The following is a 16,234-nucleotide window of genomic DNA, read 5'->3' as shown; positions in this document are numbered from 1 at the left end:
ACATACCCTCTATGCAACTGTTTATTATGGTAGTGCCTCAGGGCTCTAGTTCACACTAGCAACATCCAGTCACAGCTGACACTGCATTCAAACACAGCACTGAAGAGGGACAATGTCAGGTACCCAAAAAGCTACTTCAAGCATTTCAACATAAACACTCTGTGCTCAGATTATAATGTTTGCTACTTGCTAACTCTTTGAAAACAGAAAAATTCAGCTCCAAACTATAACACTACTTCTCTTTTCCTCTTTATGCTTAGCAAGCCTCTTCCATACAAACACATAGATTTAGAAAGAGCTACACCTAGAAATCTTCTCTAGAAACTGCAAGCTCAACCCGAATACTGCTTTGCGTTAGGGTATTCTATAATTTCAAATATTTCAGGGTTAGGAATGTCTAATGTTTATCAACCCACTTTTCTCCCTAACTCTCAAAACTCTCACTGGTTTTCCAAGACCTGAACAGTACCTTTTCACTCAGGCTCTGCAGTGAACAGAAGTATTTAAATTCCATCTGAGTTTACACAGCCACACTGCTTAAATACTATTTTATACTTCCTAGTTCATCTAGAAAATATTTTTATTGCAGTGCTGACAGAAGTCTGTATGCACTTGGTGATTTTTAAATACAGTATGTGTGGATTTACCTTGGCCTTTTCTGATGTTCGTTTTCCACCAAATCTTCCAGCTCCAATAAAAAACAAAGAAAACTGATTGTAACATACTAGGTCCTTTCCACAATAGGTATTCACTGAAAGACAAAGAAGAGGAAGGTCATATACTGTCTTCAATGTCCTTCTTCATACAACCATCATGTGTTGTTACAAGAGACAAGTTCAGCTGGAAACTTGACAAAGCTCATTTTAACAACTCAGGACAGTGGTCACACTTTTACACTGCACTGTTGCAAGTCATTTCCCCAGTAGAGAAGACTAATGCTCTGTTTCAAATACTATTATGAATTTTATCTATATTAAAGCATTAAAATTAAAAAATGACCCATTAAAATGGTGACAGCATTCAAGGTGCTAAAAATATCTGACAACACAAAACTGAAATTAGATTTGTTTCAGCATCTCAGATTGTATTAACAATTTACTTAAATACAGAATTGTACAATAAAATATGATGTATTAAAAGCTATTGAGAATACCCAGTGTGTGAAGTAGATTTTGAACTCATACAAAAAGTGGTACTACCACCTTGTATGAGAAGAGTTCAGAGTTTAAGGTCATCTGTTTCTTCTTTTGATGAAGTTAGACTTGTTACACTGAACTGAGATTCAGCTTCCTATTTCAGTTCAAACCTGTTTCACTCCTTTACACCTTAGACTGGAACTCACAGCACTGTTTAGTTAATAATGTTAACTTACAGTTCCATCCAGAAGAAATTTAAAAACCACTGAGACTCTGTTCACAAAAAGAACTTTTTCATGTTGCAGGATTAGATAGGGTTCATATTAGGCCAGTATGAAAGTAAAACACGGCTATGAGGACTGGTCAGTGAAAACCTTTTTAATTTTATCTGACCACTAAAGGAATAAAAGGTCAACAGTGTTCAGAGATACACAGTCTATAAACCAATTATTGTTATCCAATTTCCCAAAGGACCTTGCCATAATCACATGTAATGAGAGTAAGATTCCAAAAACTACAGGTTATCAGTTTCTGGAGACATTCTCATCCTCTAACCTGGATACAAGAGGAAGGAAATGGTTTTTGTATAGAATAAAATAATGTAGAGACAAAAACGGAATGCAGGACATGCTGTTAAAGACCAGTGCTTTGCAGATGGGTCTACACAACATAACTATATGACTAACCTTCCCTAAACCACCCACAAAACACACGCGTGCCTGCAGACACAGACCCCTTACTGCGGGGTGGCAGAATATAAACTGACTGCCTTCAGGTAGGGAAAAGTATTATTACTGTTAAGAACTTTGATCAGTTTGCATATTCCATCATTCTACCTACGCAGGAAGAAAGTGTTCTTATTTCAGTACGCTAACTACTCAAGAACAATTACACTCTGATTAGTTTGCATGGTGCATTGTTCTACCTACACAGGAACAAAGTGTTTCTATTTCAGTATGTTAACTGACCAAGAACAATTACACAGCCACATCTCACTGAGATTTAATAAGCTAAAAGTCTTCTCTGTGGAAGGGCTGGCAGTTACTGGTACAGCTAGTTTAAAAATTAAGCCTAATAAATATAACTGCACCTCCATCAAAAGCCATGAACTACTTTACCATCTATTAGCAAGACTGCTCCTGATCCTTTGTCCAGAATATCAGCAACAGTTGCAACTGAATTTAATTCTCCTGTAAGAAAAGAAGAATATGTACACATTTGTAAGGTTTTGCTTCAGGAACGAAGCCCACAGGTAGCTCTTTACTCTTCCTTACTATCATACTTACTGACTTCCTTACCTACTACTACCACTATAGTGTGCTGCTATTGTTATTATTATCATCATCATAAGTATTGTAATAATCATATTAATTACAATCATCCTGACTACAACAGTGTCTGGGAATCTTTGTAAATCTTGGTTTGAAGATCTAAGTGTTGTTTTGTTTGGGATATTTTTATTACTTCTGGAATTTTGCTACAGTTCATGTACTCAGAGCTAGACACATCACTTTTTAGACTCTAACACATTGCGCTATCTTCAAAGATAGCTCAAATTATTTAAGGATTGTCCACAGGTTTGAGGAGGGCTGAGGCAACCACAGCCTTACAGAAGAGAAGCTCAGCTCAGAGTCTGGGCACAGGTGTCCTTGAATTTTGTCATCGAGGTCACTGCTTTAGAGACACCATGCATTTATAAATCAGCCTATAAAATGCAAAACCAAAAACTTAATAATTAAGTCCTGGCAATCCATTACTAATCAGTCTTCTCTGTAGTAAATGTAATTTTCAGATATCTCTTTTGTTTCAACAAGAAATTCTGCCATTTATTTGTGGCTTGCATTTCTTTTTTCTACACTCTCAAAAACTTAATTTTTAAAAACTACTAATGAAGAAATCCAGACACATGCATATTCTGAATTAATGTAACATGCAACTCTCACATTTTGTAATCAGGGAAAACTCAGCCATCTCTGAGAAGAATATGCTACTGCAGTAATTAATACCTTGAAGATTTTGACAGGAAGAAAAGCAATTGTTTTTTGGCCTCCTCATTGGGATGTCCATTTTTTTTATATTCATAATTTAAGTGTTATCCTCTTACAGGGAGACAGATACAATCAATGTTAAACCATTCTTAGGTAAATGTCCCAAAAGTTTTATGATACAGCCCTACTGAAATATTGCAAAGTTCTGGTAATTAGGATCAAATTAAATTAATAATCCATAGGTATATAGCATATTTTCTTACTGTATCAAAGATTATGCATATTTTACTAAGTATACTGTAGAAAAGCAATACCTGATCTAAAAAACACAGTTTCAGAATTCCTTCAAGAACTGAACAGCTTACCTCTCTTCTCCCCCACTCCTTGTAAAAAGGATATGCAGTACTACAGTCTGCAAACTTCCCTATTTCCATTTACAATATGGCTACAGGAACTGTTGTCATAGTGAAAAACAAATCAGCAGCACAGAACGACTGACCTGAGGTTGGTAATGGCTTATAAAGCTCCAGATATTGCTCACCATGCAGCATCTATGTAAAGGAAGACAGTGCTGTAACAATTATCAATAGCTTGCTTTCCCTCCCAAATCAATACACAGCTATTTTAGAAAGTGTTCAGAGAAAAAAAACTTTAAAACCCCAAGTTTTATTCCTTATTATTTTATTCTTTTTATTCTAGTTTTTCTAACTTCATCCCCAAAATGTTTTCAAATAAATTTTAAAGTTTTATGGTTTTAAAAAAAGTGTAGTGAACAAAAAGTAAACCTGAATATCAAATTCATCATACACCTCATCATAGGAAGACACATTAAATAACTGAAGTAAATTAATCATTTCTTAGGATGTAAGAATGCAAACCACTGAATTTTTCCTTTCTAGAATAAAAGGCACCTAACAATATTACAAAAATACTAATTGAAGTCACCTTTCAATTACATGACACACAAGCAAAATCAGCTACTTTATTCTTCCATACCCTTGCAAGATCAATATTTAGTCCTGGAAGAGAAGGAACACCATCAAACATTGACATCTGAGCAGGAATTACTCCAAAGCTGGGTAAACAGCAGAATTCTTCACTTCCTTCAAAGAGAAATTTTAGGTGGTCTGGATCCTTAGTTGACATTCCCACACCAAGTGCATATAGAATAGGTTCCAAGTGAGTGTATTTGTACACATTGGTACTCAATTCACGGCCAACAATTCTTGCCTGGAAATAAGAAGTCAGCATAAAAAAAATCAAAACCAGTTAATATTGAACCTGCCTTCTTTCTGTAATTCTTCTATCAAACCTGATGCTTGAGCATTTTCTTTACAGTCACATGTACACATAAAGTATGAGTAATAAATATACCATAAAATATTAGCGTATTCATTGCAATACAAGCAATCCAAATGCAAGGCATTAAGAATAAATAAGACAGTTACCCTCTCAGCAGTGCGTAAGATTTTTTCTAAAACAAACCACAACTGAATAAATTAGCACCATAATAAGACTGAAACAAGGAAAAATTATCTACAGAGAAGGAGCCAGAGCAAAATGATATTGCACAACAACACCCAAGCTCTGCTGCTTTTCTGAATAATACCCTAATTAAATAGGCTTAACAGAACTTACAAACATTTAGATTCGGCATTATCCAGTCTGTTCAGCTGTAAGTTTTCCTATCATCAATAGGAAAAATAGAGACTGGAGTCTGGAGATGTTTTTCATTCTGCTTCCTGACTTCACAGTTTAAATCCCACCTTTCTTTTTGCACACAGCAAGCCAGAGTACAAGCTGGGCAGCAACACAAGTCTCCTTGAGTGCATCTGGTAGACAGATGTACTTACCGTGTCAACAGAAGAAGAGACCACTGATCCAGAGCTTGTTGAATTCATAGAAACATTCCCTTGAGATTCTATCTGACTCAGAGCATCACTCAATACACTTATGGACTCTAGAGAAAGGAATTGAGAAGAACTCACTTTTAGATAACCATACTTGACACACTTCAGTTACAGACACACAACACACACATCAATCAGCAAATGAGTAATAGCCTGGTATTTCTCAGTTCACCTTTAAATAGAGTAAATATACATCTGCAAATTGAGCATGGTGCTGCATTTTACAAGCATCCACACAAAAGTAGAGGAAAAGTGATTTCTACACAGGTTCCATCAGTTCTGCATCCACCAGTCAACCACTACACCCATCTCAATGTGTTAAAGAGAAGATAATGAGTACTATGTGTTTCAACTGTCTGAGAAGCAAGCATCTGAAAATTACTACTGATTTTCTTATCATGAAAATTATTTGCAATACAAGTCACAGGTCTAACCTCCTGACTTACCCTCTTTCCTGAATCAAACATAGATAGAAGAGCAAGTAAGTCGAAGACTGAACAATGACAAAATTATTAATCAGATGATGCATGGCTGAATTCAGCTATAGTAAAGGCCATCACAAACAGCTTGTTCCTTAAAGCTTAACAGGGCTAAAATCAATATTAAACATTAAAAAAAAATCAAACAAAAGGTCATGAGAATCTTCCATAGAAAAATTAAAATGTGTTTAAATTAGAGGAGTGCAAAATCATTACTTAACTACCTTAACCCAGAGTCACACCCCTCCACTTCACACCCCTCCTCCCTGGGCCCATACTGACTTGCATTAACACAGTGCTGCTCTGTCACACTACACTGCTCTAATCAACCTCTAAGGTAAACTGCATGCCCTCTTACAGAATCCTGTTTTCCTAAACTATCTCTTGCTTACCACTCTCAATGCCAAAATCATTGCAACATGTGTTTGTGGCCTGAATCTTGTGAAAAGGAACATATAAGAAACAAACATATGTTGTCTCCTCTTCTGCCAAAGACAAGCTTCCTCTTTGGATACAAGCTGTGTCACAATATGACATGAGATTAAAACATTTACATAATGTGAAAACGTGCAAAACAAGAGTTGCAATTTATAAGAATCTTTTAAAAGGTAATCTCTTTTATCCCTCTGATCATTCATTAAATAAATAAAAGAAAAGCAGTATGGAGTTACTGGGAAAAGTAACAAACTGTTTCTACTTTTTCTGCATAAACCAAAGGAAGGTTTCACATTGCTTTAAAATCTTCACAGGAGAATACAGGTTTGACCTCCAAACAAATCTGAGAGTTTCCTCAACTTAGCATGGCCACAAACTACTTACATGCAGGAACAAAAAGATCACTGTTAATGGTGAGACCTAAAGATGAACAAAATGCATTTTTGACAAAATAATTTATCATAATTAAGACCAACAGTATAAAGGTAACCTGTAAGTTAACAATGGTGCAAAATACTACAATCTCCTCTTCTAGGAGTCTTTCTTCCAGAACGTATGACATGAGTGGACTATAAAATTGGTGAGCTGGCTAGTGCCTGGCTGAACACAAAGGAGATCTCAGAGTCATAGAATACTTTGGGTTGGAGGTGACACTTAGAGGTCAGCTAGTTCAACTCTGCAATGATGAGACACATCTTCAACTAGACCAGGTACTTCAGAGCCCTGTCATATCTGACCCTGAATATTTACAGGATGGGGCATCTACTGCCTGTCTATGAAAAACCCGTTCCAGCATTTAACCATCTTCCTTACAGCTCATCTAAATCAACCCTTAGTTTAAAGCCATTACCTCTCATCCTATTGCAACGGGCCCTGCCAAAAGGTTAATACTGGAACACTACAAAAAGGTGTCACTGAAGCCTTCTCTTCTCCAGATCAAGCAAACCCAGCACCTTTCCCTTTAGAAGGGGAGTTTCATCATTTGATCATCAAATTATTATTTTGATTATTTTTGTGGCCCTCCTCTTGCCTTGCTCCAAAGCTGGTCTATATCCTTCCTGTGTTGAAGACTGCAGAGCTGGATGTCATATTCCAAGAGGAGAGCAGAATCACCTTGGGGTCAATCTGGAGGGGAAATCACTTCCCACAGCCCACTGGAGATATTTCTTTTGATGCACCCCAGGACAGAAATTACCTTCTGGGCTGCACACGCATATTGCCAACTTTTATCCAACTTTTCATCCACCAGCATCTCCAAGTATTTCTCCACAGGGATGTTTCTGATGCCTTCATCCCATATTGATACTGGGACTTGCCCCAGCCTAGGTGCAACAGCTTGTATTTGGCATAGTTGAAGCTCATGAGGTTCCCATGGGTTCACTTCTCAAGCTTATCCAGGTCCCGCTGGATGGCATCCCATCTCTCAGGTATGTCACCACACCACTCAGCAAGTTTGCAGAGGATGCACTCAATCCCTTACTTATGTCATTGATTAAGCTATTACACAGTAATGCTCACAATACAGGCCCCTGAGGGACACCATTCATTATCGATCTCCATGTGGACATGGAGACATCGACCATCCAACCAACACTCCATCCTCCTCCACTCCATTCATCACATCCATATCTCATAAATTTAGACAAATGTTATGGGGGGCTGTGTCAAAGGCCTTAGACAAGTTCAGAGAGATGATATTCATAGGCCTTCCCTTGTCACTGATGGAGTCACTCCCTCACAGAAGGCCACTGAATTAGTTAGGCGGGACTCACTCTTGGCAAACCTGTCCTGGCTGTCTCAAATCACATCCCTGCTCTCCATGACCTTCCCACATAAAGAGTTGAGGCTGACAGGATAGGATGGTAATTCCCAACCTTCTAACTTTCTTTTAAGACCCATGAAATAAACAATTATACCAAAGAGTATAATTTTGGCAGAAACAAAACAAGCAGGAAACTTCTTATTTAACACAATTATTTTATCATTGGAATAAGGGTATTTTTTAAATTGTTGTACTGTCAGGGAACTCTAAAATCTTAAATGTTCACCACTTCAAAATGGCCTGCTATTATACAGCAAATCATTAGCAGACAGAAGGAAAAGATTAATCTGGAGAACAAAGGTGGAAAATAATCACAACAAAGGGTGTCTCTTTCCAAAAGTATTTGTTTTCTAATAAGGGGACATCGCACACGAACCATTATCTCTTAACAACAGATGAAACAGGACATGTGTTTAAACTGTTTTTAAATACATATAAGGAATGCTGACACTGAAGTTGGAACTCTTCTCCTTCATATATACACAAAGTGTTCATACATACATACACACACATGCCTTTGATGTGTTTTACATTAATTTGCTGTTATGTCAAACAAATTTTTCAAACGTGCCGGAAGTCAGACAATACGAATAATCAAATTATTTTCTATAAATATATAGCTTCTAAGAGAATTTAAAATGCACAAAAATTTCTAATAGACAATTACAGACCTTTAGCTGAAAATGGTTCACATTTTCCCAACTGAATCTTGAGACTGAGTGCCTCACACAGGTCACAGACACAATAAATTCTGCTTCCCTATATAACAGAACCATACACTAACTCATGCAATAGATACTACAGAATGCTGTGTACAATATACAGTCTGCAAGAAAGGGATGGCTGTCCTCTACCACTACCACAACACAGTCTGATTCCCTTTCCACAACAGGAAGAACTGGACAATGACACAAGGGCAAGCAGTACACTATGCAGGCAAGGGGAAAACACGCTAACATACAGCGCACGGTGCAACTGTGACCTACTGCACCCTGCACCACACATTCACACTTAATGTGGACTTTCTGCTTTATGTACAGAATACAAAGTCATAAAGTCAAGCCTCTCTTATCAGTATTACTAAAACAAGAAACAAGATTAGCATCTTGGATTACAGGGTCTTCTACTACACTAAAAGCAAATACCTTATCTAATTGCTTTTTTTGGGGTTTTTTCCTACCACACACAATGCTTAGTACACAAATGCTCTTCACAACATCATACTACTCAAATTAAGGAAATCTGCAAGAAAAGTTTTAACTTGTAGTTGTTAGGTATTGTGCCTTTTTATTTTTAATGCAAGTACTCTAATTAGTTTCCTTTATTTGACAGTCAAATACCTTCAAGCAATAAAGTGGAGAATTTGACAGTAGAAGAAACTTCTAATAGAACAAAAAATTCTCCTCAGCTAATGAAAATTTTCCTCAACCCTTAAGCTGATTCTCACAAATACACAACACAACAATTAACGCACATGTTTTTATTTAGTATCTGCGGCTTGATGGCACCGGAAGGAAAAAGCTGTATCTTGACTAAGTTCACAACAAAACAAAAGCTAAGGTGGGGAACCTTGCCAATGTAACATTTATGATTTCCTGACAGTAAATATCAGCCATATTGTATTGTAAGCACTTTTACTTGAAGTCCAAAATTATCTTCAGTTTTTTCTCCTCATCAACTGGCAGATGTGAAATACCATATATAATGTTGAAGCAATCTTGAAAAGAAATCCTCATCTACAACACTTTTCTGCTAGCAACCCATAAAAGTAACATAGTACATGTGACAGGTCCTAGAACAGATCAGAAGCAATAAAGCTGGAATTACGTTGTTATAAATACCATGCCATAGCAGAACAGAGAACATGTATAAACTTGCATACCTTTGGAAACAGGATGCCTGTAAGTCAAAGATCAGTATGGTGACCCAGAACTACAGTTTGGATGGTTACATTCCCCTGCATGCCAAGATGCAAGGGAAAGAACAAAGCGTTTACTATTCTGGTTCTGCTATAGGGATCTAAAAACATATCTTCAAAGGTTTCTAACAAAATGTCCTAATGGATTTCTGAACCAACAGCTTAAACATCTACTATTTAAGTATCTTTGAAATTCAACTGACATTGTACATAAGGATGTTTTTTCCCCTCCTGCCCTGCACTCTTAAAAGCTGGCAAGGAACCTGAAAAGTAAATAAAGCACTGAAAGAGAAAATCATTTTGGTCACCAGCCAAGGAGGTGATGTGACCGAAGAATACAAGGCACAATAAGAACTGCCTTGCTGTGATATATCCCACGACTTAACCAGAGTTTGGTAGTGAAATGTTCACCAAAAAACAAGATTCAGGACTGAAAAGAAAACACAATCTCTCTATTACACTATGCTGTCTGCATGTATATGCAATCAAATAAAACACTGTCATCAGTCTGACTCTAATGCTTACAATGACAATGATGTCACTTCTCTAGAAACTGTTAAGATAAATCATGTCTTAATGCTATAGGTAAGAACATAGCAGTTGCTTTAGAAAGATCTAACCATATTGAAACAATAAATAATTAATGTAACATACTTACAAGAAAATTCACTTGTTCTGTAGATTTTGAAGTTTCAGCAACTGTTTGAAAGAAAGCCTTGTCTTCTAAGCTTTGCGTACCCATACTCTCCACATAAACAGAATCAAAGTATAGTTTGGGTTGGAAGGGACCTTTAGAGGTCAGCTAGTCAAACCCCCTCAGCAACTCCCAAGAAGGAACATCTTCAAGTATATCAGTTTGCTGACCAGACCTTGACTATTTCCAGGCATGGGGCATCTACGACCTCTCTGGGCAACTTACGCCAGCGTTTCACCACCCTCAGTGTAAAAACCTTCCCTCTTACATCTAATCTAAATTGATCCTTTTTTAGTTTAAAAACATTACCCCTTGTCCTAGTGCAGCAGTATACATTTGTCCCATCTTTCCACATTTCTCAGAGGCCTCCATAAAGTACTGAAAGGCTACAATAAGGTCTCCAAAAACAGTCTCTTCCACAGGCTGAATGGCCCCAACCTAAAAGTGTCCCTTACCTTGGATGGTTCTGGGTTTGCTGGCATTATCAAAGTCACACACCTTCTCCCATTTATCTCTCACTGCTTCAGGTGTCATTGGCTGATTCTTTCCTCTGACAATGGCACCCAAGGATCGCTCCCAGCGCACTAATGGAAACAGCCAGAGAGTTCCAGTAACAAAAAAAGCTTTTCACTCCTTTAGATAACTTTCATATAGGCCACTACCTTCAAGATTCTTCAAGATGGTACAGTAAGGGAAATGTTTTAAGTACTCCAGTGTAACTCAACAATATAACTTCCAGCTGGACTAAAAGGTCTAACTACTTTAACTTGCATTTAGAAAGGGAATAGCACTGGTTTTAAGTTTCACTGATGCTACAGAAGACCTATTATTCTCCAGAAATACTAGTTTTAGGATTCTGTCAACTGAAATTCTGTAGCTAGTATGTATCTACAGGCTTTCTTTTCCAACATTACTTTGACTATTGATGCTTAGGAATCTTCTGAAAGCATGAAAAAACTACAGGGAAAAAGTGAAAACCACTTGTTAGCAATAAAAGGACCTTAATACCAGTAGCCAGCACCTCTAAATGGTCTCTGAAGTTGTATTTCAATACTCTAACCTGAGAGAAACTGGTTAGGCCAATGTGAAATCAGTTCCATAAAAATACAGACTTATGGACTGTAATTCTAAAACTTAATCAGTCATGTTGGCTTTGCCATTAATTAGCAGATGTCAATGAATCAAACCATTCTGACCCCTCATCAACAATCTGGTTTCATTTCAGTAACTTCAACAATAGCCATCATAATGATGAAAAATTATATTTTCTCTTGATCAAAGTGCAGAATTTCAGGTGTATTGAAACCTAACTGCTTGTGAAGGGCAGCAAGACATTTTGTGCTGCTGCCCTGATTCTTTTAGTCTGTTTACCACACTTCTTGGAAACATTATTTCAGTTACACAGAACACTTGAAGCTGAAATGGACAAAATGGTTATCAAGTTTGGAAAAAAAAATTAAAAGAAAGCCAAATAACTTCCTGAATTAACATCCCTACTTCCAGCTCACTGATGATACTCATGTAGGCTGAAAAGTTGTACAGTTTATGAAACCAATGCTTGTACTAGGTTCAAAGGATTTGGGAAACAAGTAACTTTATACACTGAATTTTATTTCTTCTTATAAGTGCTCAGTACTAGCACTAGTAGTAGTACTTGTTCTCCTTACATTATTATTTAAGTTAGTTACTGGAATCACTAAGGAAAATACATGGGTAGCATAGCTACTGGTCATTTAAGAAGACTAATTGTCTCAACATGCAAGTTATACACAAGTATTTTAACAGAAGCATAAGTAGAGATGGAAACCAATGAAAAAGGATTAAATTGAAAAAGAAAAACATGCCTGTTTATCAGCATGTGATACTTGTATGTCATGAAAAATTAAAGTTATCAAGAAAAGGCAGCAATGTATACTTAACACCACAAATTCTACTTCAAATTATGCCCAGGATCCAAGAGTTAAAGTTACTTAGGCAGATCTTCAGTTACAGTCAGTTCAAAAGCATAACAATGCACATACCTAAATTACCAGTTTTTCCCACATGAAGCTAAATTTTTGACTTTTACTGAATATAAGTAGTTTCCTCAGAACCTTAGGCTTTTATTCATCTTCTTGTCTGAGTAAAAAATGCCTTGAGCATACAGGTTAAATCTAAAGAAAATTTGCACAGTCTGGATGTAAATTGCAAAAACAAGATCAATCCTGCAACATGAAGTACTTACATTTTCCAATCCACCCAGCTCCCACCTGCCAAGAAAAAAAAGAATATCATCAGCTTATAACATGCCACAAAGCAAAGCTTTAGTAATGTTGGGAAACAAAACTATACTCCAGAACAAACTCAATATATTATGAATTTCTGAACTACTGCTAGTTGTATTTAACAGTTTAGTTGCACCTGAATGTGATCAACACAAAACAGTTTCCATCCAATATATGAGTTAGCAGTCTGATGCCAATACTTATAATGAATATCATAATTAAATAATTACTCCTTCCTGCAAGCTACTTTCTGTGTTTGAATGATTTTGAGAATAAAAATGTATTTTGAATGTTGGTATCTTTTTAACCTTAAAAGAGTACAATAAGAATTGTAACAATCAAATTGGTAGCAATTTGAGCACTGAACAGAACTTGATAAGGCAGCTACTGCCTGAAGTACTTGTCAAATACTGCATAAACAAATCAGTACTTCTTCTGTCTATGCTGGGTATGTAGTTCACACACAGTAATTTAGTTTCAATGAAAAGTTTAAGGCTGGACAAAATAAAAAAAACTGATTTTGGGGAAAGTAGCAAAAGGAGGGAAGGAGAGAAAAAAAAGGAAAAATAAAAAATTACCTCAAACAGACTGCCATTTTCAGCACAGCTCTCGTGACAAAGCCAAACTACTAAAGGAGCAACATATTCTGGTTTGAAAGCATCAACCAGATCTAGAGCAAATCAGAGGGAGGAATCATGAAATAGAAATACTCTACAGTTTCACCATAATATTTAATCTAACATCCTCTTATCAACAGCAGAACCAGGATAATTTTATCAATAGTGTTCTGTGATGAAAAGAAAGACAAACTAAATTAAACATTTGAAGATTCAATAAATACGAATATCTAGTGAGATATGTATATGCTGCCAAACCCAAGACATGGCTTCTTAGCCAGAGAGATGAAAGTGTGTTTAACTGTTGGGAACAATGTTACATGCAGACTGCAAAGCCAGATGACCTTTCTAAATTTCCATCTGATAGGCAGCCTGAAACAAGGACAAGACAGCTATTCATAATCTTGACAGAGATATACCGTAGCAATTTCTCTTTTAGCATGCTAGTCAACTATATAGATAAGACATTATGAAAATAATTGCAGCTGCTGATTGTTTAAGAATTATCTCATTCAGAAATGCTGATTTTTCCAAATAATATAGAGAATTATCAGCCCTGCTAAATCTACATATGAATCCTGTTTTGGGATTTTCATTGACATCTAGCACAATAGGAAGCTATCTGAAATTTGAGACATTTTCATGGAACAGTGTGGTTGCCCAGGCAGCTCTTATCACATATTCTATCCTCTTTCTGAATAACAACTTTGTTTAATTTCCTTTTTCAGCTTTTAGAATATCATTCTTTCAACAGCAGTAGGTATATAGGTATTCCTCAGCTAAAGGTCATCAAGCACTTTCCATTATAGCCAGATTTTCCCACATGAAGAGCTAGGAAAGCATATCATTACAAGTAATTCTTTAATAGCAAAACTAAGGTAAATAGAAGTTCATTTTTAGAAGTTACACAGAAGTAGAAAAAAGCTGAATTCCATATAATATGGCATGCTGTAAATGCATATCAAACCCCTTAACGTTTTTCCAAAGAATTCCACTTCATGTCACACAAAAATTAGTCTCAAAATCCAGCCCTATACTATTATCATTAATGTAATCCACTCCTAAAATATTTTTAAAGTAGGTAGTAGAAGTTTAAAAGAAAACAACCATACAAAAGATGCAAACTGCATTTAAGAGTTCTTAGCAAGAACAAGAATATGTGGGTCAAGTAGAACATACATAACAATGTATGGCAATAAAAAAGTATAGGTGCCTGCAGACATCTGAAGACACATAGGAAAGTCCTACATGTTTGGACAATTTGATAAGACATCAGAAAATGTTTTTGAAGTTATGGTGTTCAAATATTTTAAGAGTATTTGAAAAACTGGACAGGGATGGAATGAACAAGATAACAAATAAATCATCAGAACTGTATCTTACAGTGAGACCAAAGGATCTCACTCTTCTTAAAAAGACTAAGAAAGAAAATTATGAGGTATATTTTATCATCCTATGTAGATTAGTCATCTTCAGAACTTGCCAGCTACTGTAATCCATTTTACATTGCATGTTTCATGTATTTGGATCTTCTATAAACAACTGCAATAAATCACTGGAACGTACAACCTGTAAGACTGTAGAGTCACGACCACCTGGATTATTTAGATCTAAACCAGGCTACTTCAGTCAAACAGAAGCAAGCATTCAATCTGTGCATAACGTACAAAATATATTACTCTCCAATACCCTGTCTATCAGTCTGACAAATGTGAGGATCTTCTGGGCTTTGAACTATGCCCATCATAAGGGAAAAGAAGGTCAGGAGTGAAATGAAATAGGCTGATTCTAGAAGATTTTCTGAGAGCAATTTCCTTTAACAGACCTTTTTCTTCCCAAATTATTTTTCTTTCTTCTGGTCATTTGCCATAGTAGCTAGTCAGTGTATTTATCCTGAATTTACGCTTACACACAACTGTTTCCTAATACATTCCTTACTGAACTTCCCAATGCAGTACTCTGTTAAACCTGTTCAAACTTTCAAAGATCAGCAGCTGTGCAATAAAGAAAAATTGAGCAACTCAGTTCACTATCATCTCCTGCTGATCATGGAACCACTAAGTAAACACAACACGTTATGCAAAAATCCAGTATTTTGCAATAAGGCAATATTGGTACAAGTGCAGACACCTGACCCACATACTTAAGGTCACATGTGATGAAACAAACAAGCCTTTCCACTAGTGTAGGAGGATCTTGGAAAAGATTTCAATAAAGAGCCTTACCCTATGAAATTGCTTTTGCAAATGAGAAAACTTGCTTCATATCTTGTGGCAGAAAGTAAGAATTCCTCACAACAGACAAAGCAAGCAAGTTGACAGTTAAAAAAAGATAGTAGGAAAAATTAATTGGTAGTACATGAAGTGTGAAGGACTTGCATTTTCTAAGAGGTGAAAAAGTTTGTTGTGCTTCAATTCGCTGAAAAATATCAGTGCATGTAGACCTTAAATTATTCACCTTGTGGCATGACGGTCTGGGTCAGCCTGGATCCCGCAGTGGGAGCAATTGTGTTGCAGTGGATGTTATACTTCCTGCCTTCAATTGCAATTGTGTTTGAAAGACCCAAAAGGCCAAGTTTTGCAGCGCTGTAGTTTGCTTGACCAAAGTTTCCATATATTCCAGCAGCTGAGGATGTCATAATTATTCTTAGGGGAGAAGAAAGGAAAAAATATTAAATTATTTCTTAAAGTTATTTGATTCTACACAACAGCATTTTCCAGTTTTGGCATTATAGTCTCCATATACCACAAAACAAAGTATGCAAATAAGAAAGTACTGGTTTTTTGTTTTGCTAACCATCAGGTAACTATTTAATGTCTGATGGACACCAAACATCTCACAAATCCTGACACATTGTCAGAGTAGCGGAAAACTAAAAGTCATGATGTTTTCTGTGTGATATTGCAACACTAGGACAGACATGCTGTGACACTGGGTCCTGTATAGAGAAAAGTAAATTCTTCTCATTTCT

General features: G+C 36.4%; 1 protein-coding gene across 1 annotated transcript in view; it reads right to left on the bottom strand.

Annotated features, from left to right (window-relative positions):
• The window catches only part of HSD17B4 (hydroxysteroid 17-beta dehydrogenase 4), a 62,371-nt gene that overhangs the window by 33,929 nt on the left and 12,208 nt on the right, over nt 1-16,234 (bottom strand). Inside the window, exons 8-16 of the mRNA XM_062513279.1 lie at nt 15,721-15,908; nt 13,225-13,316; nt 12,607-12,631; nt 10,838-10,966; nt 4,978-5,084; nt 4,121-4,354; nt 3,624-3,675; nt 2,255-2,326; nt 648-751 (exon numbers count right to left, since the gene is read on the bottom strand). Coding sequence (XP_062369263.1) covers nt 648-751; nt 2,255-2,326; nt 3,624-3,675; nt 4,121-4,354; nt 4,978-5,084; nt 10,838-10,966; nt 12,607-12,631; nt 13,225-13,316; nt 15,721-15,908 — 1,003 coding nt within the window. The remainder of the gene's footprint in view (nt 1-647; nt 752-2,254; nt 2,327-3,623; nt 3,676-4,120; nt 4,355-4,977; nt 5,085-10,837; nt 10,967-12,606; nt 12,632-13,224; nt 13,317-15,720; nt 15,909-16,234) is intronic.

This window comes from Cinclus cinclus, chromosome Z (assembly GCF_963662255.1).
Source record: "Cinclus cinclus chromosome Z, bCinCin1.1, whole genome shotgun sequence".
Lineage (NCBI taxonomy): Eukaryota > Metazoa > Chordata > Aves > Passeriformes > Cinclidae > Cinclus > Cinclus cinclus.
The sequence above is the reverse complement of the archived record's forward strand: the minus strand, read 5'-3'. Positions and strand labels throughout refer to the sequence as shown.